The sequence below is a fragment of the Perissodus microlepis genome, chromosome 10 (assembly GCF_051167445.1).
Source record: "Perissodus microlepis isolate ML-2025 ecotype Zambia chromosome 10, ASM5116744v1, whole genome shotgun sequence".
Lineage (NCBI taxonomy): Eukaryota > Metazoa > Chordata > Actinopteri > Cichliformes > Cichlidae > Perissodus > Perissodus microlepis.
Window position 1 is genome coordinate 24,038,489 of NC_140470.1, and position 24,001 is coordinate 24,062,489.

General features: G+C 40.0%; 2 protein-coding genes across 2 annotated transcripts; both read left to right on the forward strand.

Moving 5' to 3' along the window:
- The first annotated feature begins 174 nt into the window (after positions 1–174).
- On the forward strand, positions 175–15,699 carry ddx46 (DEAD (Asp-Glu-Ala-Asp) box polypeptide 46). Its single transcript, XM_084940749.1, has 23 exons — positions 175–295; positions 470–628; positions 1,964–2,086; positions 2,489–2,576; positions 2,752–2,920; positions 3,128–3,369; positions 3,868–3,978; positions 4,143–4,308; positions 4,430–4,550; positions 4,746–4,921; positions 5,159–5,280; positions 6,638–6,716; positions 9,260–9,342; positions 9,563–9,727; positions 9,843–10,005; positions 10,367–10,560; positions 10,686–10,823; positions 11,181–11,330; positions 11,480–11,707; positions 11,933–12,151; positions 14,335–14,479; positions 14,881–14,954; positions 15,068–15,699. The coding sequence occupies exons 1-23, from the start codon at positions 279–281 to the stop codon at positions 15,113–15,115; spliced, it is 3,180 nt and encodes a 1,059-aa protein (XP_084796875.1). The 5' UTR covers positions 175–278; the 3' UTR covers positions 15,116–15,699.
- Positions 15,700–15,812: 113 nt separating this feature from the next.
- Positions 15,813–21,617, forward strand: c10h5orf24 (chromosome 10 C5orf24 homolog). The gene is made up of 2 exons (XM_084940751.1): positions 15,813–16,118; positions 18,248–21,617. Exon 2 carries the CDS (start codon positions 18,251–18,253, stop codon positions 18,872–18,874), a length of 624 nt encoding a protein of 207 aa, XP_084796877.1. The 5' UTR covers positions 15,813–16,118; positions 18,248–18,250; the 3' UTR covers positions 18,875–21,617.
- The last annotated feature ends 2,384 nt before the right edge of the window (positions 21,618–24,001 follow it).

Sequence of the window (24,001 nt, forward strand, 5' to 3'; positions counted from 1 at the left end):
AAGAGATGAATAAGGTGAAATAAATGAAAATGAAATCATCTTCATAAAGTTCGGGAACCGCTCACAAATGAAAAGCCCTGTGACGCAGCCTGTGATAAGGATGGGGTATTCTGACCTCCCACCACTTGGTGGCGCAGCAACCTTTTACCCGTGGAGTTTAGGAGTTGTAGAGTCGCACTTTTTTTACGTGCGGGTTCAAACACACAAACATCCACTCGACGCACAAGACTCGTTTATTTTCTGAGAACTTTTGCGAGACTTATCTGCGTGGGTTCGAGATGGGACGTGAGTCGAGGTATGTCTGGACTTTTCCGGTTAGTCTGGTGCTGGTGAATCGAGTGTGACTAACTTCTGTTTGAGGAAGCGATTTTAGATTAGCGTTAGCATGCTGGCTAAAAGCGTAGTGATGTTTATGCACGTTAACCAAGAGCTAATCTCTCATATCATGTGTTTTTTTTTTAATCAACAGGCATTACCGGAAACGTTCCGCATCTCGGGGACGGTCGGGTAGCCGATCAAAGAGTCGCTCCCCGGACAAGCGCTCCAAAAAAGACGAGCGGAGCCGGAGGGAGAGGTCACGGAGCCGGGATCGCCGCAGGTCGCGCTCCAGAGACAGAAAACGAGCCAGGTGTGTGGTGGTTTGAACTTAAGTTTAAGTGTACACGTAAATAAATACATTTTGAAGTGGACTGAAGTCTTCTGGTGTTTACAGCCTGAACACAAATTGAAGTTTCTGGTCACTCTTTTGATCCGATGTAACAATACTGACTTTCCAACCATATGCAGGCAGAATGACCATCTCTTTTTTCATAGAGATATATTGTGTTGTTGCCTAGTGTGTGTTAATATTGTAGGTGGAAATACAAATGACACTGAACATGTTATTGTTGCTCAGAGAGGATCTGTATCTGTATTGGTTTGTTCAAATATAAAGGTATATCCAAATAAGATCCAGCATCTTATGAGCATGTCTACTTATATGTGGAAACCTCTCCTGTTTGAGCGCAGAATAAACAAACAAACCAAAACCCAGCAGTGATGCTTACTTAAAAATTTCTTTCCCTGTAGTGAATCCATGTCAGACTTTTGAAACAGATGTCTGTGATTCAGTGCTCCTGGCCCATTATTAAATTATTAATTTATTTTTTACAACATCAGCAACATGGCTAGTGCAGACTTGCACAACGCTTCCTGACCTATAATACGATGCAACAATACCAATTGCAGTTCTGGGTTCATTTCAGTCTCTTTATCTTGCATCTGTTTCAAAAGTCTGACATGGTTTTGGTTGTAGCCTGCCTGTTGTCCCATTTGAGCTTCAGCATGCAGGTATTCTGTTAATAAATCACTCCTGGGGCACTCGCTAATCTCACACTCTTTTGTTTTCCCACTTGCAAAGATGAGTAACTTGACTCGCAAACATTACAGTTCTTGTCCAGAGCCAAGGAGAAAAGGTCAATTGTCTGCTTGGAGAGGGGCACATTCTCAATTTTTTTTCATCAAAAACTCTTTGATAAGCTCCATCAGACAATAGCCTGCTTTAATGGGGAAAAAAAACAACAGGCTATATGTCCAAGCCATACGGTGATGAACAGAAGCCAAATTTAGTTTTTAACAAAACTGTTTACTGCTGTTGCTCTGTCTGGTAATTATCTTTAATTTCAGTAGAATTGCATCCAAAAATTTGAAAATTCTTTTGAACTAAAACGTTCACATGTGTTGAATTTTGCAAATCCAGTAGCACAGTGGATAAAAATCACAGTGATGGCGAAGAATCATTTTGAATCGAGACAATGAAAACTCTCATGCACTTTTTTTATGATACAGTTTTATCATGATTAAGCTATTGTGAGGTTTACTTTCAGATGCGCATCAGCACACTTAAAAAGCTGAAACTGACAAAACTGTTGTCTCCCTGTTGATTTGTCCTTTTACATGTGATATGTTTGCCTTTGGCTTCCAGGCGCTCCAGGAGCAGGGAGAGGAGGAGGTCGAGAAGCCGAGACAGGAGGCGGTCGGGCAGCAGAAGCCGAGCCCGGAGGTCCCGCTCTGGTAGCCCCAGCAAGAGCAGTAAAAAGGATGAAAAGTGAGGCTTTAAATTCCCATCTGTGAAATTGAAAACACACAGAGTCTTCTACTCTGTACTTCCTCTGTGTTCTTTTGCTGGCATGCAGAGTGATAAATAATTATATGTTGTGAAAGGGGCTGCGTTTAAGGTTAGAGTATTGTAGCTCTTTTACATGTCGTGTAAAGATGCTATCAGCAGCCAGGATGTGAGGCATATTTTCAGAGCTTGGCGACAGTTAAAAAAAACACCATATAATATATGGAGCTTTCCATTTTTATAAAGATTAAACTGTCCTCTAGAAGTGGTGAACGCTTTAGAAGACCTTGTAAATTGGATGGATGATTTGCATGATTTGCTTAATCTGAGCAATTCCATAATCCCATCTATTACACTTTGTCTTATTTTCTTTTTCCCTTGCAGGGCTAAAAGCAAAGAGAAGGACACCCTGGAGCCTATAGCTGAAAAGAAAAAGATTAAAGAGGAGAAAGAAGATGAAAAGGTTGAGGATGTAAGTTGGTTGATATGTTTATTTCTGCTAGCTTGAATGCCATTGTCCTTTCTTCATGTTTTTCTTTGCCCATAGAAAGAACTTTAAAGTGCCTCTTTGTTTGAAATAATAAGCAAGTAAGTAAAGAACATAACGAGAAGTAAAATATTTGTGCTTTTCCTTTGTTTTCATGCAGCAAGACTTTGACCAGAACAAACTGGAGGAGGAGATGAGGAAGAGGAAGGAGCGGGTGGAGAAGTGGAGGGAAGAGCAGAGGAAGAAGGCCATCGAAAACATCGGAGAGATCAAGAAAGAACTGGAGGAGATGAAGCAGGGCAAGAAATGGAGCCTGGAGGACGATGATGGTGAGGAAGTAACTGAAGGAAACACTGTTGAATTTTTACTTTGGACTTCACGAGTAGTTTAAATTGTTTAAACTGTGTCTAACAAAACTTTATCTGTGTGATAAACCAATCAGTCACCCTTTATTTGCTTTAATTTTATCAGCTAACTGACCAATACTTGCTGTAGCTTTATCTTTGCCCAGCATCTTAATTAACTCTTCGTTTCAGACGATGACGAGGACGGTTCTGCTGTAATGGAGGGAGATGATGACGAGGAGGCGGACGGGAAAGGGGAAAGGAAAGAGGAGTTAAAGGATGGTAAGAAAGAGGGTGATGACGATAAGGACAAGGAGACTCCCATGGAGCAGCAGACGGAGGAGGATGATATAGATCCCCTGGATGCCTACATGGAGGAGGTGAAACAGGAAGTGAAGAAGTTCAACATTGGAGCCATGAAAGGAAATGATAAGGTGAGGACAAAATCCCGCATTAGTTAGGTAAAATTGAATAATGTGGCCCAAAGACCAGGTAGTTTTCTCCGATATCTAGTGTTTTGAGACATAATATCTGATCTGAAGGTCGGATTTTTGCATCTTTTGCAGTGTTATCCTTATTGCCCAACCCTCCCCAAAGTCATTAGGATCAGCTCTAAAAACACACCTGAACTAAAAATCTTAGAAAAAAATGGTCAAATGCAATTGAAGTTTGTCAACATTTTCCTGATGTTTGTGTAGTTGCTATCATTTTGTCTTTAGGTGTTCATCACTGGAAGCGTGTGGCTTTGGGTTTTTTTTTCACTGCATATTCTGTGAAGGTCCATTCTTTTCAGGGATTAAACATTGTGAAAAGTAGACTGGAAAGGATCTCCTGTTATCATCCGTTTCATCTACTAGGGTCAGACCAGATGCTGCCTTTATGGATGTTTGTTCTTCTGCTGATGGATATGTGTGTCTTCTCTTCTTCTGCAGAAAGGTGCAATGACTGTGACCAAAGTGGTGACAGTCGTTAAAACCAAGAAAGGACCTCACACGCACAAAAAGAAGGGAGAGCTGATGGAGAATGACCAGGATGCCATGGAGGTGAGATTTTAATGCTTGCTTTGATTATATAATAAAGGTTAAACCTCTTCTCTCGCTGCCCGAGAAGCTGAGATGAATGAAACAGAGATCCTCAGTAATTAATCTGCTTTCTGCTGATGGGATCATCTTTTAACAATCTAAAATGATGCTCATGTGTTTGACAGTACTCATCAGAGGAGGAAGAGGTTGATCTCCAGACGGCTCTCACAGGCTTCCAGACCAAACAAAGGAAGATCCTGGAGCCTGTTGACCACACAAAGATCCAGTATGAACCGTACCGCAAAAACTTCTACGTAGAGGTGCCCGAGCTGGCCAAGATGACTACAGAAGGTCAGTGAGAAAACCATATCTGTTCTATGATAAACGACTTGTCTTTTTCATGCTTAATTACCTGTTTAAAATCTCTTTATTCAATTTATTTATTTATTTATTTTATTTTAAATAAATACAGAAGTGAACGCGTACAGGCTGGAACTGGAAGGCATTACGGTGAAAGGGAAAGGCTGTCCCAAACCCATCAAGACATGGGTGCAGTGTGGAGTGTCGATGAAGATCCTGAACGCCCTGAAGAAGTGAGTGTGTCTCTGTGTGTGCATGTTTGAAAATCATTGTGCAGTGAGCAGTCTTTTCTCTTTATATAAAATCCATTAATAAGCCAATAAATATGACCTTTCATATTCACTCAAGACTAGCCACAAATATATAATTAATATATTGGGATTGCGTATGACTCTTTCTGACAAGATGCTCATGGTTTTCTTTTAAAGGCACGGTTATGAGAAACCCACACCCATCCAGGCCCAGGCCATCCCTGCCATCATGTCGGGCCGAGACCTCATTGGTATTGCTAAGACCGGCAGCGGGAAAACCATAGCTTTCCTGCTGCCCATGTTCCGACACATCATGGACCAGAGACCCCTGGAGGAATCCGAGGGCCCAATCTGTAAGCAACAGGAACTTTTATTTTTCCTTTGGGCTTCTTGCTAAAATATAAATAAACTCATCTTTTGATCACATTCAAATAAAAACATATGAATCCTGTCTGATTCCTTTGCTTTTCATAGTCCGGGTTCAGAACCCAACTGTAGGTCAGATGAAGACCAAATGGTCAAGTTTCTTTTCTTCTTTTTTTCCTAACGACAACAATCCAATTATCCTGTTTTTCCTCCCTTTTACACAGCTGTAATTATGACTCCAACCAGAGAGCTGGCTCTGCAGATCACAAAGGAGTGTAAGAAATTCTCTAAACCGCTGGGACTCAGGGTGGTGTGTGTTTATGGAGGCACGGGCATCAGTGAACAGGTAAGTGTGCGCTGTAGCACAACTACATCATTTTAGAGGTTTAATAGACCTATAGTGTCCATCTGACATAGCAGCTCATGCTTTTCAGTAGAGCCAAAAATGGATTTATATATTGGATGGTAGGGTTAGATTTTGGTATAGACAACTTGAAAGCATGGATCCATCCTGCCTTGCATTAATGATTCAGGCTGATGTTGATGTAATAGTGTGGGAAACTACAATAGGTTGTTTTTAAAAAAACAACAACAACAAAAGAACAACTGCTGCTATAATAACTGCTTACAGGACTGCTGTCAACATTGACAGTATAACACAGGCTTCAGAGCAAATTGTGGTTCCGCTTGTTCCATCCACGTACAGGTTTCTGTGTGGACAGTGAGTGGAGAGAAGGGTTTTCACCCACTGCAAAACACTTCCATGCAGTCCTCCAAAATGCCAGTAGTGCATGTCAAAAAATACTGTATATCAACAGCACAAGAAGAGTGGCCCACAGACCGGCTGTAGCACTTATTTGTTCGCTGCCTCAACTGACAAAAAGCTCTGTGCAGGTAGACCGTAGATGGGCCATCCCTGGACTTCCAGCATATTGTGAGCGAGCTCTCCCTGCTGAACCATAAATTCCACTTTAACTTTGAGGTGGAGTAGAAGATTAAACCTGCTTCTTTTTATGGGCAGCAAGGGGGTGATTCCTCCAATTGCAAGAAGATTTTAAGTAGTAGAGTCTGTGCTATAACAGCCCTTGGTTTCCTTTACTCTGTTACCTGTAAGCACTTTCCTGAAGACTTTAGTCTAAATGATGGCCATTCGTAGTCAGAAAGGAGGAATATCCAGGTTATGTTCACTGGCTAACGACTTGGATTATCCAGGCTGTTTACCAGGTGGTGATATCCTCAGTTTGAGTCTCACTTTTCACATCTAATTTCAAAACACCAAAGTGGTGATGTCAAACTGAACGTCACCAAACAGCAGGTGACGACATTGTGGCTGCGTCTATCTTTTATACTATCAAATAACGGCATAAAATACCAACCTAAAATTGGTCTTCTAGACTATTTTGCAATTCTTGTATATATTTAAACAAAAACATGCATGGCTGAGACTTCTTAAAAAATATATTGTAAAATAATTTGAAGAATTTTGAAAAGGTTTGGAGGAAACACCGATTTGAGACCCAGTAGCAGAAACTTCCAAATTCAAGTTGCTCATTATTGTATACGCTCCTCGTGCACCATAATCATTTTATTGTGTTTGTGTTGGTATTATAAGTGTTTAAATTCTGGACATTGTTCCTCCCTCAAAACTCCTGCAACAGAAAGAAAATGTGTATTTTTCCTTAACGCTGCCTTCTGTATTATAGATCGCTGAGCTGAAGAGAGGAGCTGAGATCATCGTGTGCACACCAGGAAGAATGATTGACATGTTGGGGGCCAACAGCGGTGAGTTCATCACTCTTGGTTGTGTCGCTTCTCTATCCTTATAGGACATAGATGCAAATCTGCACATTTGATGCCTTTTCTTGTTGCTTTGCATGGATTAAACGTGACAGTATGATACAGTACATAATGAACCAAATCAGTACTACTTACTAAACTGTTGGCATTATTTGACCACCTTTGGGATCACTCATATCTACAAGACTGATGTGTTATTCCCGAAGCTCAGGCCAAGTACAGGTAGGTGGACCTGGTGCTGCCTCCACGGTTCCTCTGACTTCAAGCAGGAAACAATCGTAATGTTTGATAAGTGTATCGTAACATGGATTAGGGCTGCCACGATTAGTCGACTAGTCACGATTACATCGACTATCAAAATCATCGACGACCAATTTAATAGTCGACGTGTCGTCTGAAGCTTTGTAAGATCACAAAAGACGCAGGAATAAGTAGTAGGATTTAAGAGTGTAATAACGGACTGAAACAGAAGATGGCAGCACTGCATGTACAAGGATGCCAGCTGCCGTTAAACCCCGAAGAAGAAGTAGCTCTGTCCCAGAATTCATAGCGCAGCCCAGCTCAGTTTCCAACAATGGTGGCAGCTAGTTAGTTTTAATATTACTCTTATTATTCTTTCTGGGTCACAAAATAAACGTTTAGGCGAGAGTGTAACAGCGTAAACCTCAAATATCTGCTCAGTTTATCAAGACACCACATATTTTCAAAAGCGCTCCGACGTTTTCGGAGACGTCTGTTACCCACTAGCTCGATAGCTAGCCGGGGGCAAGGCTCACTAGAGCCCGTGAGAAGACCGGTGTCGTGCCAAACTAGGTATCCCCGACAGAATTTGTTTCCCCTGCGTCGGGAGCACACGCTGGACTGTCCAAATCACGGACAAACAGTATCCCACATTGCTGATTTTTAGTTTACAAACACTTCTTATAATGACTAACTACTCCTGACATTTTTGAGATGTTAGCTCTTTATACAACGAAGTTATAGTGGGATACAAATAATATCAGGCTGATCCTGCCACAATTTGTTCCCCCTGTGTAAATCCCGGACAAACAGTATCCCACATTGCTGATTTTTAGTTTACAAACACTTTTTATTATGACGCATTACTCCTGAAACTTTGGAGGATTTAGCTCTTTATATAGTAAAGTTACAGGAGAATAAAAATAGTTATCAGCCAAAATGTTAATGGTTTGTTAAAATAATCCCATCTGATATCCTGTGAGCAATAAATATATAATTTTCTGTTGTAACCCTCAAACTGAATGGTAATGTAACGATACTAATTTTTCACTTTTTCACAAAATGAAAACATCAGTACTTCCTGCGTGCTCCCAGCACAGGGGAAACAAATTCTGTCGGGGATACCTACTTTGGCACGACACCTGACTCCCGGCAAATCGTTTTCAAACCCACCGCCGTCTTTCGCTACTCAGGTTAAACATATATAAGTCACTTAGATAACTTAAAAATGTTATTGTTTGGCTTTTTTTTTTTTTTTTTTTTTTTTGTATTTTATTTGTTCCTGAGTAAATCGGTTTGGCTGAGATTAAAGTTATAGCTTTTACACAGCTAAATAAACGTCAAGCAGACAACTGATTATCAGAAGTGTGAGATGCTCGAGAATATACTCCGGTGTCCCGTTATATTTTAGATAGCAAAGAGTTTATTAAACTTCACCGAAACAATCTGCAAATTTCATTAAAATTTAAAAAAAAAATCATCTTGTCTTTATTTTTAGTTAGCACATACCTTAAACACTTAAAGCTGTAAGCTAATGATAGTTATATAAGAGCAGATGCATGCTGCTGCAATAAGCTGTACGTTTTACGTCCAATGGATGCATGATCTGATTAGTTGACTAATCGCAAAAATAATCGGTGACTAGTCGACTATCAAAATAATCGTTTGTGGCAGCCCTAACATGGATGTAAGGTGGTCAGGGGTATGCACTGTATTATATCAGAGTTTTGCATCATGTCAGGTTATTTTGACTTAATGTGCTGCTTCTGGGAGTAAATATGATTGTAGAGTCCTGCGCAGCACTGAGCCTTTGCATACAAATGTGAAAAAAGCACTATTAGTGTACTTAGACAGTAGCTATTAAATGTGTGTAGCAGTTAGTATGATAGAAGGGGTTTCTTGTTGCTTCCACACATGCGAGGTAATCTGTAATATGTTTCCCTTGTAGGTGAAAAGGCGCTCGCTCAGATAGTGCTTGATGTGGCTCCATCTCTTGTATTATATGTTTTACAGGTCCCAGTTGCCCCTGAGATGGTACGCAAGATGAGCAAAGAAATGAACAGCCTAAAATACCAATGCAATAAAACTCTGGCCACTTGAAAAATGTGCTGAAATTAGGATGCCTTGATTTATTGTCCAGTTGTATCAAGTAGTTGTATCATGGAAAAAGCTTTTCTGTGTTTTGTTAGACTAGTTTCATGTGATGTGAAGAAGGCAGGATGCCTGTTAAGCCTTGACATTGTTCATATTTAACTGATTTCCTTATGCCCGTCTTCCTTAATGTGTAGGTCGGGTAACCAACCTCCGCAGAGTCACATATGTGGTCCTGGATGAGGCAGACAGGATGTTTGACATGGGCTTCGAGCCACAGGTAGGGGATTATACATTAACGTACAGCTTTTCACAAATGAGCAGCATCAAATCAAGCATTGTTAGTGTATAATGTTTAGCACTTGAGGAATGGTTGTCTTCAACATGTTTTATAAAGCCAGGACAAATCAACTTTGAACCTGCAAACGCTGCAAAAGAAAATGTTCAGTGACAAAAATTCGCAGATATATATTTTTTCCCCACTCTGATTCACACACCAGGTGATGCGTATCGTTGACAACGTGCGTCCAGACCGTCAGACGGTCATGTTCTCAGCAACTTTCCCCAGAGCCATGGAGGCGCTGGCTCGCAGGATCCTGTCAAAGCCCCTGGAGATCCAGGTGGGAGGCCGCAGTGTCGTCTGCTCTGATGTGGAGCAACACGTGGTAAGCAGTCTGCACTATATCTCACTAAACAGTAACTTTCACTTTCAGTTTCTCTGCTTACTAGTTCAGTTTTAATTCCCCCCCTTTTTAAAAGTATCTGTTTTTATTTCTGCAGCTAGTAATCGATGAGGACAAGAAATTCCTGAAGCTGCTGGAGATTCTGGGTCACTACCAGGAAAAAGGATCTGTTATCATCTTTGTGGACAAACAGGAGCACGCAGACGGCCTGCTCAAAGACTTGATGAAAGCCTCGTACCCCTGCATGTCTTTACATGGAGGTACTGAGCCACACTTTGACTTTGACAGCCATATAATGAATAACAAAGCTACTGTGACATCACCCTCTGGTTTCTCAAGTCTCATTTAGAAGCCTCATTAGTTTTTTTTTTTTCATCATATTGAATTTTCATTGGCTAGCAGCTTGTCAATCACTTTTCAATTTCAGGTATTTGGGGTGATCTGGTCTGTTTAAACAACGACCAGGAATATTAAAAAGTCTCATCAAACCACATGAATTCATATTTTTTTGTCCTCCTAATGTGAATATACAATCAGTCAGTTTTATATCTGTCAGTTATATTTTTAGGTTTCTGTCATAGCCACATTTACTAGAAAGTAGTAATTCTCTTTGTCTCCAAGGAATCGATCAGTACGACAGAGACAGCATCATCAACGATTTTAAGAATGGAGCTTGTCGTCTGATGGTCGCCACCTCTGTGGCAGCCAGAGGCCTTGATGTCAAGCAGCTGATCCTGGTGGTCAACTACAACTGTCCCAACCACTACGAGGACTACGTTCACAGGGCCGGGCGCACGGGCAGAGCAGGCAACAAGGTCAGCCGTTTTAAAGGAAGCTCATTTAATTTTAGACATCAAAAACTAGGAAATTCATGTTGACATTTGGGGTGTTTTGTTTTTGGTGGTAATCATGTTTAAATCTGTACATATTTACTTCTCAGGGATACGCCTACACGTTCATCACGGAGGATCAGGTTCGCTATGCTGGCGATATCATTAAAGCTCTGGAGCTGTCGGGCTCTCCGGTCCCACCAGAACTGGAGCAGCTTTGGGCCTCTTTCAAAGACCAACAGAAAGCGGTAAGATAAACACCCGCAGTAGGCAATTGTATATTTTAGCAGTACTTACTGCCAGGGAGAAACATATGTTGAAGTTTCTGAAGGTATTAGCAACGTCTTTCTGCACATGTAATGCATCAGCTTAAATATCGTGTTCATTTTTATGCTTTCTTTACAGTTACATGGTGCTAGTTTGTTGCTTCTATACTTCGTATTTCATTTGTTTATTGTTTTCTTATATTGTAAATACTTAACATTAATTGGGATAAAATTTGATTGATCTTTGGTGTCTCAGTTAGTAAGCAGATTAAAAAAGATCTAGAAAGACAACGTGACCAACTTAAAAGCTTCTTTCTTTCCTCCCTTTGCTCTGTGCAGGAGGGTAAGACCATTAAGAGCAGCAGTGGTTTCTCAGGAAAAGGCTTCAAGTTTGATGAGACTGAGCATGCTCTGGCCAATGAGAGGAAGAAGCTGCAGAAAGCTGCTCTCGGTTTGCAGGACTCTGACGATGAGGACGGAGCCCTGGATGTGAGTAACTTTTAAATAATGGAGATTTAAATTTTTATTTAAATTATTTACTAACCTCTGCTAAGCTTCTTGGCTTCTTATAAGTTTTTTTTGTCCTCTAATTGCAGTTATATAATTACTAAACATGTTTAACTGTTATTCCTTCTTAGATTGAGGAGCAAATCGAAAGTATGTTTAACTCCAAGAAGAGGGTGAAGGATCTGTCTGCTCCCGGCGCGGCTGCTGGTCCAGCTGGAGCTGTTGCCGCCACAGCGGCCGCCCCTGGAGGTTTGCCAGGACTCGGGCCTACGTCTGCTGGTAACATCCAGAAATTGGAAATGGCCAAAAGGCTGGCGCTCAAGATCAACGCTCAGAAGAACCTGGGCGCTGAGGCTCAGGTACATCAAGACTCCAGTGCCACCATGAAGTGGACGGTTGTGCACGTATTCATGACACAGCTGAGATTGCTGGACTTGTGATTTTTCAGACGAACCACTTAGGTTTAATTTTTATTGTGTCCAATACTTAGTTTTGAGTTTACAACCCACAAAAATCCTCAGACCTCAGCTGGTAATTAAAACTTTGTTTGCATTGTGACAATTACAATTACTCTGTGTCTACAGGATGTGATGCAACAGGCAACCAACGCCATCCTGCGGGGCGGCACCATCATGACCCCCTCAGTGTCAGCCAAAACCATCGCGGAGCAGCTGGCAGAAAAGATCAATGCAAAGCTCAACTACACCCCGGTGGAGAAGCTGGAGGAGGAGCGGCAGGCGGCTGAGCAGGCTGAGACAGTCAGGAGATATGAAGAGGAGCTGGAGATCAACGACTTCCCTCAGGTCAGCAGCACACAGCGCAGGGCTGTACTGAAATATTTAGCAAGGATCAGTTTTATTTTTGCTCTTTGTTTTTTGGACTCAGGTTTTCTTTTCACAGCCGCTGGGTTTCAGTACTTTAACTCGACTAAGTCATTTCTCCAAAACAGCATAGGGAAGGAATCATGAATCCGGATGTTGTTGCTGTGTATTGTCACCAGGGGTCTGTGTCAAAAATATGGGGATCAGCTGTCTGCATGCTAGCTTATTTCTGTTTGTGCTGTTGTTGGATTGTTAGCTTAGCCCGTGCCGCTGATAAGCCAAGCCAACTTCATTTAAAGCACTTTAAAAAAACAGCAACCACTGATAAAACCTCTGGATACAAAAATAAAGATATGTTAGAATAAAATAAATAGAATTAAAATTACAATGTAAAATAAAAGCATCAAGGCAGAATTAAACACGAGTAAAACTTTAAAATCAAAAAGTAAAATCAACATCTCACACTTGGGAAAAGCCAAGATGAAGAGGTGGGTCATAAGCGCAAACTGGTAGTGAAGAGGCCTGTCTTTTTAACAGCAAAGACTTCCTCAGTTTGGGAGCAAAGCCCTGTTCTCCCGAGCACATCCAGGAGCAGCTGGTCTGCTGATTTGAGCAACTGGGAAGTACAACAGCTCAGAGGTTGTGTGGGGCAAGGCCGTGTAAGGACTTAAAAATGAGTAAAAGACCAAACAGAAGACAAAACCAAAACATAAAACAAACTTTTGCTTTTGCATTTTTTTTCCTGACTACTTCCTGTTAAACGGAGCTCTACTATTGCTCCCTTTGTTTTTCAAGCCCACTTTAAAAAAAACAACAACACAAAAACTATTATTATTTAAAACTTTTCAACAAATTTACAGACATGTAAGACTAACCTGCAGCTACCTGGTTATCCATACATTTGTATATAAATAACTAATGCGTAATGGGGAAATATAAGGATCATAATACATCATAAGGCGATGAAACAACATCATCAATATGATTATTTATTGATTCCTTTGGTGGAAAGTTATCCAGATATAAGGTCATATGTGAGTGTTGACGATCCACCCTGTCACACCCTGTCTGTTTCCATCCAGTAGTTTTGCATGTGTTGACATTCCCAGCAGACATAATGCTCTGCAGTTTGGGAGCCACAATTCCTCCAACACCCAGATTTACCATTATTAAAGTGTACTTTCATGTGGGGAGCAATAACAAAAATCCAGCAAAATTCCTTCAAAAGTTATTTTTCCTCCCAAATGCACAGATATCCTGTCATTCTTTTTGCATTATTGTAAGACCTTCTTCTCTCATCTTGCTTTTTTATACGTTGTGTTGAGTGAACGTTGCTAAAACCCCTATAAAACTGAGAGATGATTCCCATTTTAGAGTCTGCTCACTTTTTAGTCTGCAGGCATTCTACCTATACATACCAGAAGTTCCACTTTACACGTCTTTGAGTGTTTTCTTTGCTTTCTTTTTAGTGATTTGCACACCACACCAAACCCATCTCCTTCAAGTTTTTCTAGCAGAGACGTTGTTTCTCTAAGTGTTTATGTAAGACTTACACTGTCGCTCTCTTTAGCAATGCAATTTCAGATTTAAAGTTGGAAAGCCATTTGTACTTTTTTTTTTTTTTTTTTTTTTTATAAACATCTGTGAATGTGTGTTCCTGATTTGCGTACACATAAGTCCTGATTATTCTCCATTGCGAACACGGACGCAGACAGCTGGAGACCTGAGGGCCTAGTAGTCATTCCTGTTATACTCCTTTAAAATTCACCTCCTGCATGTAGTTGGTGCATCATGATGTAAAGTCTAACATATGCAAATTTGAGTGGAAAATTAAGCAAATCCATCTATTAAAAAATACTCGACATTAAAATCCTCGACTTCTTTAAGCTACTAAGAAAATAACTTTCTTTTAATCTCTGATTAAAAAAGCTAAGCTGTTCTAATTTTTGGCAAAATGTTTATGCTCAATACAAATGCTTTTTGTCTGGGAGAGGGGCTTATCTTTTACATGACAGATGCTTAAACTGAGCGTTTTGTGTGTTTTTTTTTTTTTTTTTGTCACGACTGATTAACAATCAAGAATCCCAAAGTATTTTGTTTCTTCCTCTGAACATAAAGCAGACAAAAAAGGGCTTATAAAATCTTCCTTTTCTTCCTTCCCTCAGACTGCCAGGTGGAAGGTGACATCTAAAGAAGCTTTGCAGAGGATTGGTGAATACTCTGAAGCTGCCATCACCATCAGAGGAACGTACTTCCCTCCAGGCAAAGAGCCCAAGGAAGGAGAGCGCAAGATCTACCTGGCTATTGAGAGTATGTGTCAAAGAACGTCTGTCCTTTTTTTTTTTTTTTTTTTTTAAAGTCCTGACACCTGATATAACAAGATATTTTTAGGGCAGCTGTACAATTGCTGAACTCTAAGGTTCAGTGAACATGAACATGATAACTTGAGAACAGCACAACGCAGGAAGCTTATAAACTAGTTATCACACGGAGCAGATAATCTTGACTTTTCAAGTTTTAAAGAGGGGGAAAAAAAAGCTTTTGTTGGCTTAAATCATGCTGTTAAAAGTGCCTCTTGCAAAATACAACTCCTCCCTCTATTTTGGTAGTTTTTTTAAATTACCTTGAAGGCAATGAATTTCCTAATGGAGTGTCCAGTTTCCTTAACAGAGCAGCCTATACTGAATATTAACATGTCGTTTGTGTTGTAGGTGCAAATGAACTGGCTGTGCAGAAAGCCAAAACAGAAATTACACGGCTAATCAAGGAAGAGCTCATCCGATTAGTAAGTATCTTTTTGCTCACACATGTTAAAACATGTCATCCACTCTTATTATGCAGTGACTTTATGCCGAAAATGTTTAATTTTATTTCCCGTTTCTTTCTTTTCCCCCCCAGCAAAACTCCTACCAGCCGACGAGCAAAGGCCGGTACAAAGTACTGTAGAGGATGAACCGAGGCACACCGGAGGAGCTTCCATTCCTCATCTCCACAGTTTCATCCAAGTTGTTGAAGAATATTTTAGTCAATATTTTTTTGTAATGTGTCCAACTTTAGTTGCATTTTGTTTGTTTGCATTTTTGACCCCCCCCCCACACACACACACACACACACACACACACACACACACACACACACACACACACACACACACACACACACACACGTCCAATGATTTTTATACCATCAAACCAGCACAATGCTGCAGTGAACTATCCACAATATGTCTTTAAGTATAAGACCTGGTTTCATTAATAAGATGTTTTTAGTCACATTTATGTAGGAACACCACACCAACCATCATCTTTATGAAAGATCCAAGAAAACAATGTTGCTAAGAAAATAAACTTGTTTCCAGTCTGTTAAGGTGCTTTGTATTTGTTCAGACTGCTAATGTTAATTATTTAATAGCAGTTCTTTGTATATTATTCATCAGTGGTGGGAAGTGATGCTTGGTGAGCATTAAAACTGCTTTATGGCTCGGTTTCAGGATAATAATCTGAAAAATAAAGTCGTTTTTTGAGCCTTTACTCCCGCTTGTTTGGTGAAAATGAGAATTTTCAGGACTTGAGAGACAAAAAAAGCGTTTTCGGTCGTCAAAGCAGTTCAGGAGGAGGGGAAGGAGAATAACCTCTTCACATCCCCAGTTTGCTGTTGTGCGCATGCTCAGACTGCGCTGCTGTCTTATTAATTTTTAATGGAAAATGGCTGCGTTTCTTATCCAAACCGCTGGAGCTGGGAAATGAAAAAAGGAGCCGTCTAGCTGACCACATCTCACCTCTCACCGTCGCTCGCGTCGAAACTACCCGATGCGGTGATCGTGTGTTAGCGAACCGATGTCCTGTGGCGAGAAAATATTCTGGAAAATGGATCGACTCGCGCTTTGAGGGGGATGAAAGATCATTTTGCTCCTTAACCCTTTCTGCTCCGAGATCTGCGAACAATCGAGGTACAGTAACGTTAGCGCTAACGCGGGTCTCCGGAGGGGCATTTAGATTCGTTATGCGGCTCAAATGCGAGCACATAAATCAGCTCTGTCCACGGTCAGCTGCCATGTTGTAAACAGTGTAAACCAGTCTGTGTCTCTTAAAAAAAAGCCCGTTATTCGGGCCAGGAACGAGGCTACGTTCAGCCCTCGGTGCTGCTCGTTAACGGAGAGCTGGAGGTTTTGTCTGAATGCAAAGATGCGGAATCCATGTGCATTTTGTTTTTTGTGAATGAATATTACTACTGACAGTGTAGCGTGTGTGATGGTGAAAGTCCACACCTCCCTGCGTCCCGTTTCCTCTGCAGAAAAGGCGATAGCAGCTGTGTGCACTCTTTACTTCACTCCATTTACACTCTTCATTACTGTAATTAAAGTGTGCAAAGCAGCCAAATGCATTCAGTCAAACACGGTTTTATGACCGGCGAGAGGAGAGGTCTTGCTCTAAGGCACTTCAGCACCACTTTGGTGAGGTCTATCCTTATTCTTAAGGTCGAAGCTGTTTATGGGACGTATATAATCATATGCTGTTTGTTAAATTATGAAACAGCTTTTCATGGTCTAGTTAACATAACACGAGAAAGTCTGCGTGTAAACAAGCGAACTAGATGTGAACTTGAGTTTCTAAACAAAGCATTTTTCATCGAGATCTATAGTTTTTGTTTTTTATTGTTATTTCAGTATTTCTAATAAGTTACTTTTAATTCTGTTTCGTTTCAGAGGGGCTTTTCTTGTTTATTTTATTAGCTTCAGCACTTTTGTTCTTGTTATATGAAGGTTATTTGTCTGGTTATATAGTAATAATAACAATAATATTTTTTATTTCCAGGAGTGTATTTAAAAAAAAAAAAACTTTTAGGGGTTGTTGTTGTTGTTGTTGTTGTTACATGAAGGGTATGAATCCAAATTTCTAATTTGGTTTTAATTCTGTTTAGTTTCAGAGTGGATTTGCTTGTTTTTCTTGTTTACTTTTAGTTTAGTTTTGTATGTTTCCGTGCTAATTCTTATTAAAGGCAGATTAGGAAGTTCAAAGCTGGTATTATAAAACAAGGACAACACTGTGTGAAGGCAGTTGACTCACAGTCATTATAATAAAAAAAACAAACAACCCAACAGATTAACCAATGCCTCCTCAGGCTGAAAATAAATAAAATAGCCCTTTATTGTCACTGTACACGTAGAACAAAGTTATAAGTCCTCCATGCCAACTGTGCAGGAACAAAATATAAAGAGTAAGACAGCAGGAATAAATAAGAAACAAGAGAAATATATACAAACTGGAGGAACATATACAAAACAAGAGAAAGGCACACATTGCAGAACAAAGTGCTTAGAAGTGCAAGTTAACTAAGACTAAGCATATTTACTCAATATTGTTGATTATAGTTACTTTTGTAAGTCCATTATTGTTTCTGTTAGTTTGCCTTTCTTTTTGAGTCTACGTTTTATTTGAGGTCTGATTGTTGGGTCTTTATCTTATAGTACAAACACCATGAGACAACTGTTATTGTGTAGTTTGTTTACTGTAATAACCTCGACTTCAGCACACAGCCACATTACAGTATGCTGCTGCTCCTTCTCTGCAGAGCAAAACAATCCTCAAGTCCTTTCTTCTGTTAAAATGTTGCAGATATAGCATCGTCTCCCACCTTCATGCACTTTGAAGTTTCCCCTTTCAGTGTGCAATGTGGTCATTGTTGCCCCTTGGTCATAGTGGATGCTTTCAGCCCTCTACACTCAGCGTGGCAGTAATGAGCCTTTAATATTTAGCGCTGACACTAAATTTGAACTTTGACCAGCAGCACAAAAGTGAAGCTCACTTCAGAAATAAGCAGCACCCTTTCTTGACCTTTCTTATGAGAATAATCTGTTGGGATGGGATTAGATCCACCGTGTGTAGATTAGACCAGATGATGCTTTCAGAATATTTCACTGAAGTCTTAGTGTTCCCATGTTTCTTGTCTTCATGCAAATATGGGTATGAACAGTTTCAACTGTAGAGTTGCTTTTGAACTTTAACCTGACATGGCACTATCCAGAAAACATTAGTCCTGATGTTTGAGTGATGATGCATTATTTCCAACCCCCAACAGAAGATGATGCGCCAGGTGACAACCAGTGACTTCTGCATGAACAGCAGGCCGTCGTGCCTAGCAGAGGACAGCCACCACCCCACTGCTCACTTTGACCTGTGCACCTCACAGGCCAGCAAGTTCTACCCTCCTCCCCCTCCATCATCCCTCCAGATGACACTGGCTCCCATGGCCTTACCCACCCAGAGCCACAAGCCCATGGTGTGCCAGAGACAGGAAGTTCTTGGGGGTGACCCCCGCTCGTCTGGAAAGCTAGCAGGGTTAAAAAACACCAATCAAGCAACCGATGATGCCAAGAAGAAGAACAAGTCTGTCGGGAAGACGGGCAGACGTGGGAGGCCTTTGGGAACCACCAAGCTAGCTGGTTATAGAACCAGCACAGGGCGACCACTCGGCACCACCAGAGCTGCCGGGTTCAAGACGAGTCCTGGAAGGCCGCTCGGTACGACCAGAGCGGCGGGGTATAAGGTCAGCCCCGGGAGGCCTCCTGGCAGCATCAAGGGCCTCTCTCGCCTCAACAAACTGGTTCACAGTAGCACTTGCAGCGGAGCAGCTTTCCCCTATCCACTACCACACAAAGAAATCCTCTGTGAACCTTCCTGCAAAGAGAAGCCCGCTAATGAGTAAAGCCTGTACCCCGTTTCTACTTCACCCTTCGTCTCTGGAATAACAGACAGACACGCACAGGTTTCCTGCCACATATTGAGGGTGATTGCAAACTTTCCTAGTCTGCTGTGAGGCAGAGAGAGAGGAGGATTTTTCTATTATTCGTGTTTGTGTCTTTTGTGTGCCTGCCACCTGATAAAATTACTGTTTTTCAGTGCTAGAGATCTATAGTGTGCGAAAGGTTTCACTACACAGTGTACACATTGCTGTATCTGTTTTCTGGGGAGAAAAAAATACCAGATATTCATTGAACAAGAGGCTTTTATCCAGCAGCTACTGTGGTAGTTAAGTCTTAGAGTGTTACATGTAGCATTTTAACGCCAACAAATGTTGGAAACTTGGGCTGTCCTGTCAGATTTTCTCTTCACGATTATTGCCGATAACGACAATATTATTGCAATTTTGCAAGTTCATCTATACCGTTGTCTATTGCATAATTTCTTTTGAGGCAATTTAATTAAATCTCCAAATAAATGGAGGTAGCAAGAGAGTGTGTAACCATAGCCATGCAAAAGCATAGAATAAGAACAGCTACACAATAATGTATGATGTGATGTTGATAATTTATTTTTAAATTATTGAGGAAACCTCTAATGGAAACAATTCAAAATCTTGTTTGATGTAAACAAGGACATTATTGCTGAACTACAGTTTGTAATTTAAATGAGCTGCCGTCATGAAAAACAGGCAGGGTGATAGGAAGTAAAAAAATATAGTTATAGAGGAAAGGTTGGTAGTCTAGTGGTTTGCTCAGTGGCACTTCAAAAGTAGAAATCTAAATATTTATCCAGCATCCCAGAACTAAAATCTGACCGATCCAGTTCCACTCAGCTCCTCATGTAACACAAAAAAGTAATTCCTCCTAAAAACAGATTTTATTCTCTAAATGTCACATTGCAAAATATCTACATATTATTTGCATGCAAAACCACTGACTCAACATGCAGATCGTTGTTATTCAGCTAAGGTTTTGTTTGTATTTTTTTAAACTAAAAGTATAAAACTTTAAAAAAATGTACACACCTTCACAGCAACACTCTTCGTCTCTGATGAATTGCTACAAATTGGCTAATGTGGACTGTGGTTGCCTTTTTTGTTACATATTCGGCACAGAGAAGCTGTAGACATTTGGATGGATGGTGTTTTTGTATTTGATCACTCTTCACAGCCACTAGCTAGTCCCAGCAACCTGCTGGCTTATTTGTGGTGGGACTTGTTTCTCCACTCTCTGCTTTTGTCTGCTATTCTTTTGCAAATTTCAGCACAAATACCAAAATAATAATTTTTTTTAATGCGCTCTTTTTTCTACACAGCTTACTTTTACAAGAACGGCAAACTTAATGTCTTAAAAAAGCAACATGCCCATTTAAAAATATGACCTTCCTCACTGTTCCTGCTCTGGAACAACTTTTAGACATGTTTTGTTTCGTTTTTAGGAGGCACTTGTGTTTGAAACGCAGCTTAAATGTCCTTATATTGATCTAAAAGCTTCATTTTTAGCTTTGCATTTATCACTCCTACGACAAAATGTAAACCCGTGTGACTGTTTTTAGTGTGTAGATGTCAGTATAAAGTAAGAGAAAGGGTACACTGCTTTATTCTAAAAGGCTCACATTGTAGAGGAAAATCTGTTACCTATTATTGTGTTCTTGTTTTGTGTCAAACCACAGGGTCCATTTGTTGGTGTAAAATAATGAAAACTTGCGTCAGTGTTACATTTGTCCCAAGATAGTGAACAGATTCACAGATATTCAGAATCTCATCTGCTATGAATGTGTTGCTGAATGTAATTCGAATGATATGACTTTTAAAAGTTAAACACTTTTACCCAGCTAAATACTCAAAAGTCTTATTGGCATCCTTGCTCACAGATCAGAAAATACACTGCCTGTCAAAAAAATCTAATAATATCTTGCACTGCCTTTTTAGCTTTGATGACAGCTCGCATTCACCATGGCATTGTTTCGATAAGCTTATGCAGCGTCACCAGGTTTTTGTACATACACAGTTGCATGCTCCTGCAGGGTTATGAAAGCCTGAAATATGAAATAATTGCTAGAAAGTTCTTTGAATTTTTTGAAAATGGAGAGTTTATTGAACTATCTAGCAAATTTGTTTGAAAAATGAATTACATTTTAATTTCTATATATGACTTTTAATTTAAAAAATCACACTGATGATATAACTCACAAAAAACTGAATGTATGTAATATGAAACAATAGGCGTTAAAGGGTTAAATCTGGCAATTTTTCCATTGCTGAGTCCAATCTTTATACTTCCTATGAAATTGAACCCTTTTCTACCTTTTTCATTGACAAGTGGTTTTGTTTAGTCCTGTTCTTTTTACTCTGTTCTTACTGCCTTATTGTAATGAGAACTTGGAAAGCCCCTACCCGGCTTTAGTAGTTTTATCAGTCTCCCTTTCTTGAAAGAGGCCAATAATTCGATGAAAAATGATGGATGAAATTTTTTTTTTTTTTTGCTTTGTAAAATTTGTTTTTTTGGCAAGGCAGTGTACGGACAAAATGCTGAAAGTAAACAAATGGGACCATCTAATGAGGCTGTCTCCCACTACAGGCCTCTAGGTTTTAGTGGGAAATCTGCAGAGAGAGGGCGCTGTTCCTCCAGAGGAAAGACGAGCTGATAGCAACATTTGGTGATCACACCATCACTGCTGTGAGTCTCACAGCATCATCACTTAAAATCATCACTTAAAATGTAACTTTCTAAAGGAAAAGTTTAAGCAGCTCATTATTTTTTAAGTGATGACAAAGTCCAATCATGCTTATTGTTTAAGGTTAGTATTTATTGTGCATTTTTAGGTATATTACCATAACCCTGTAACGCACTTGAAGCCGACCGTAGGCGAAAGCGATGTTTTCTGAAATGCCAGTTTAGTGTAAATGTAAGATGCACAAAGCTTTATTGGTTTAATATTTGTGACTTTACAACATGTGTAATACACATATAGTTAATGAGAATTTTGATACAAAATGACCGATTGGCTATGTAACTACTTGCCACTATAATTTTTTTATTTAATCATTCAGCAAATAACAATTTTTGGTCTTTAAAACGTTTCCTACTGAACATTCGCTTTTTAATTGTATTATTCATTTATGGGTGGATTTAAATCCAGAGAGTGGAGAAAGTGAAACAGTTTCACTAAGTCGCTCTGCTATGATAACATTTAAAATAGTTACATTTGGTGCAATAATCTGTTGTATGTATTGTACTGTGGAAACTTTGATACTATCACTTTTTATCATTGTATTTTTAAACTTGTGTATAAGGCCTTTTATCATTGGTTTGTTGACGTGCGTAGTGTTATCAGAGATAATTCATACAAACATCCTCTTCACCCTCCTTTACCAAAGAATATGATCTCATCTGACTTGATCTAAAAATACTCGAACAACCTCACAAAACAGCCGGAGCGTGAAAATGTAAATGGAAGTTAAAAAACAAACAAACCACTAACCCATAAAAGATGATTGTTTGGCTTCATCGTTACATTGTTACATCTGGGAGAGTATGTGTTTAATGAGCACACTGTAAAGTAGTACACGTTGATAATACAAACTTTACTTTTCATTGTTTTCTATTTATATGTTAAACTGCTTCAAAATTAGACTTCTTTTTATCCATAATTCTTATATAGCCATGTTTGATATTTACCTGATATTTTCCATTGAGATTATGGTGGAAATGGTGCCTGTTTTTTTTTTTTTTGTTTGTTTGTTTTTGATTTTTTACACAGTATTTGTGGCTAAAGTGTTTATTAAATTGTTATTATTTGTTTCTAACCCTGATAGGATCAAAATAACTGGGGAGCTTTTCTCACAGCAGACATTTTGATATATGACACAGCAGGAAAAGCATAAATAAGAGCATACACAATGGCTATTGTGAAGTTTGCTCGCAGTGACTTAAGGGAGATTTGAAGACATGTTAAGGTTGCTTATAACATGTGTAAGTCACCTTTTAGTAAAAGCTGTGAAATATGGCTTTTTGTTACTGCTCTTCAATCTTCTGGGTAGCTTCTGTTCTTATAACATCTGCAACTTACTGAAAAAGTGAACCATTATAGGATGACTGTGTGTTTTGCCTCATGTGCAACACACACACACACACACACACACACACACACACACACACACACACACACACACACACACACACACACACACACACACACAATTTGCTTTGTTCACTTTTAGCAGCTCCAATAGACTTTTACATCTTGCTAGTTTGCTATTAGCAGCTAAAAGCTAGATATTTGCACATAGACAGTGGGGTTTTGGAAACTTTGCGTTTTTTAAAATCTGTTAATAACAACAGTATTTCACCGCTAAACACCCAGATTATGTGTAAAAAAACCCTCATCAGGCATATTCAAATTTTTATTGAGCTCTCACATGTGTTTTTTTTTTAGCAAGTAAGGGGAAACTGTTATTTGGATTGAATTCCAATAATTATGTCACTACAAATGTCACTGGGGGGGGGTTGGTCATAAAGAAGCTAAATGTTTAATGAGTCCATCCATCAAGCGCCCCCCCGCTTATCCTTTTCAGGGTTGCGGGGGGCGCTGGAGCCTATCCCAGCTGTCATAGGGCGAGAGGCGGGGTACACCCTGGACAGGTCGCCAGTCTGTCGCAGGGCCAACACACAGAGACAGACAACCATTCGCACTCACATTCACACCTATGGGCAATTTGGATTAACCAATTAACCTATCCCCACTAAGTGCATGTCTTTGGACAGTGGGAGGAAGCCGGAGTACCCGGAGAGAACCCACGCAAACACGGGGAGAACATGCAAACTCCACACAGAAAGACCCTGGCCTGATGGTGGAATTGAACTCAGGATGTTAATGCTAGAGGAGCTTTGGAGCGCGGCAGAGTCAGCAGAGCGTTGGTGACTGTTAAACACTATACCTCCTCTGCTCTTACTACTTCATGACTGAGTTGCTGTGGTTCCTAAACACTTCCACTTTGCAATAAAACCACTTACAGCTGATTGTTGAATATATCTAGCGTGAAAACTGACTTGTTACAGAGGTACCACCGCACTACCATTGAATACAG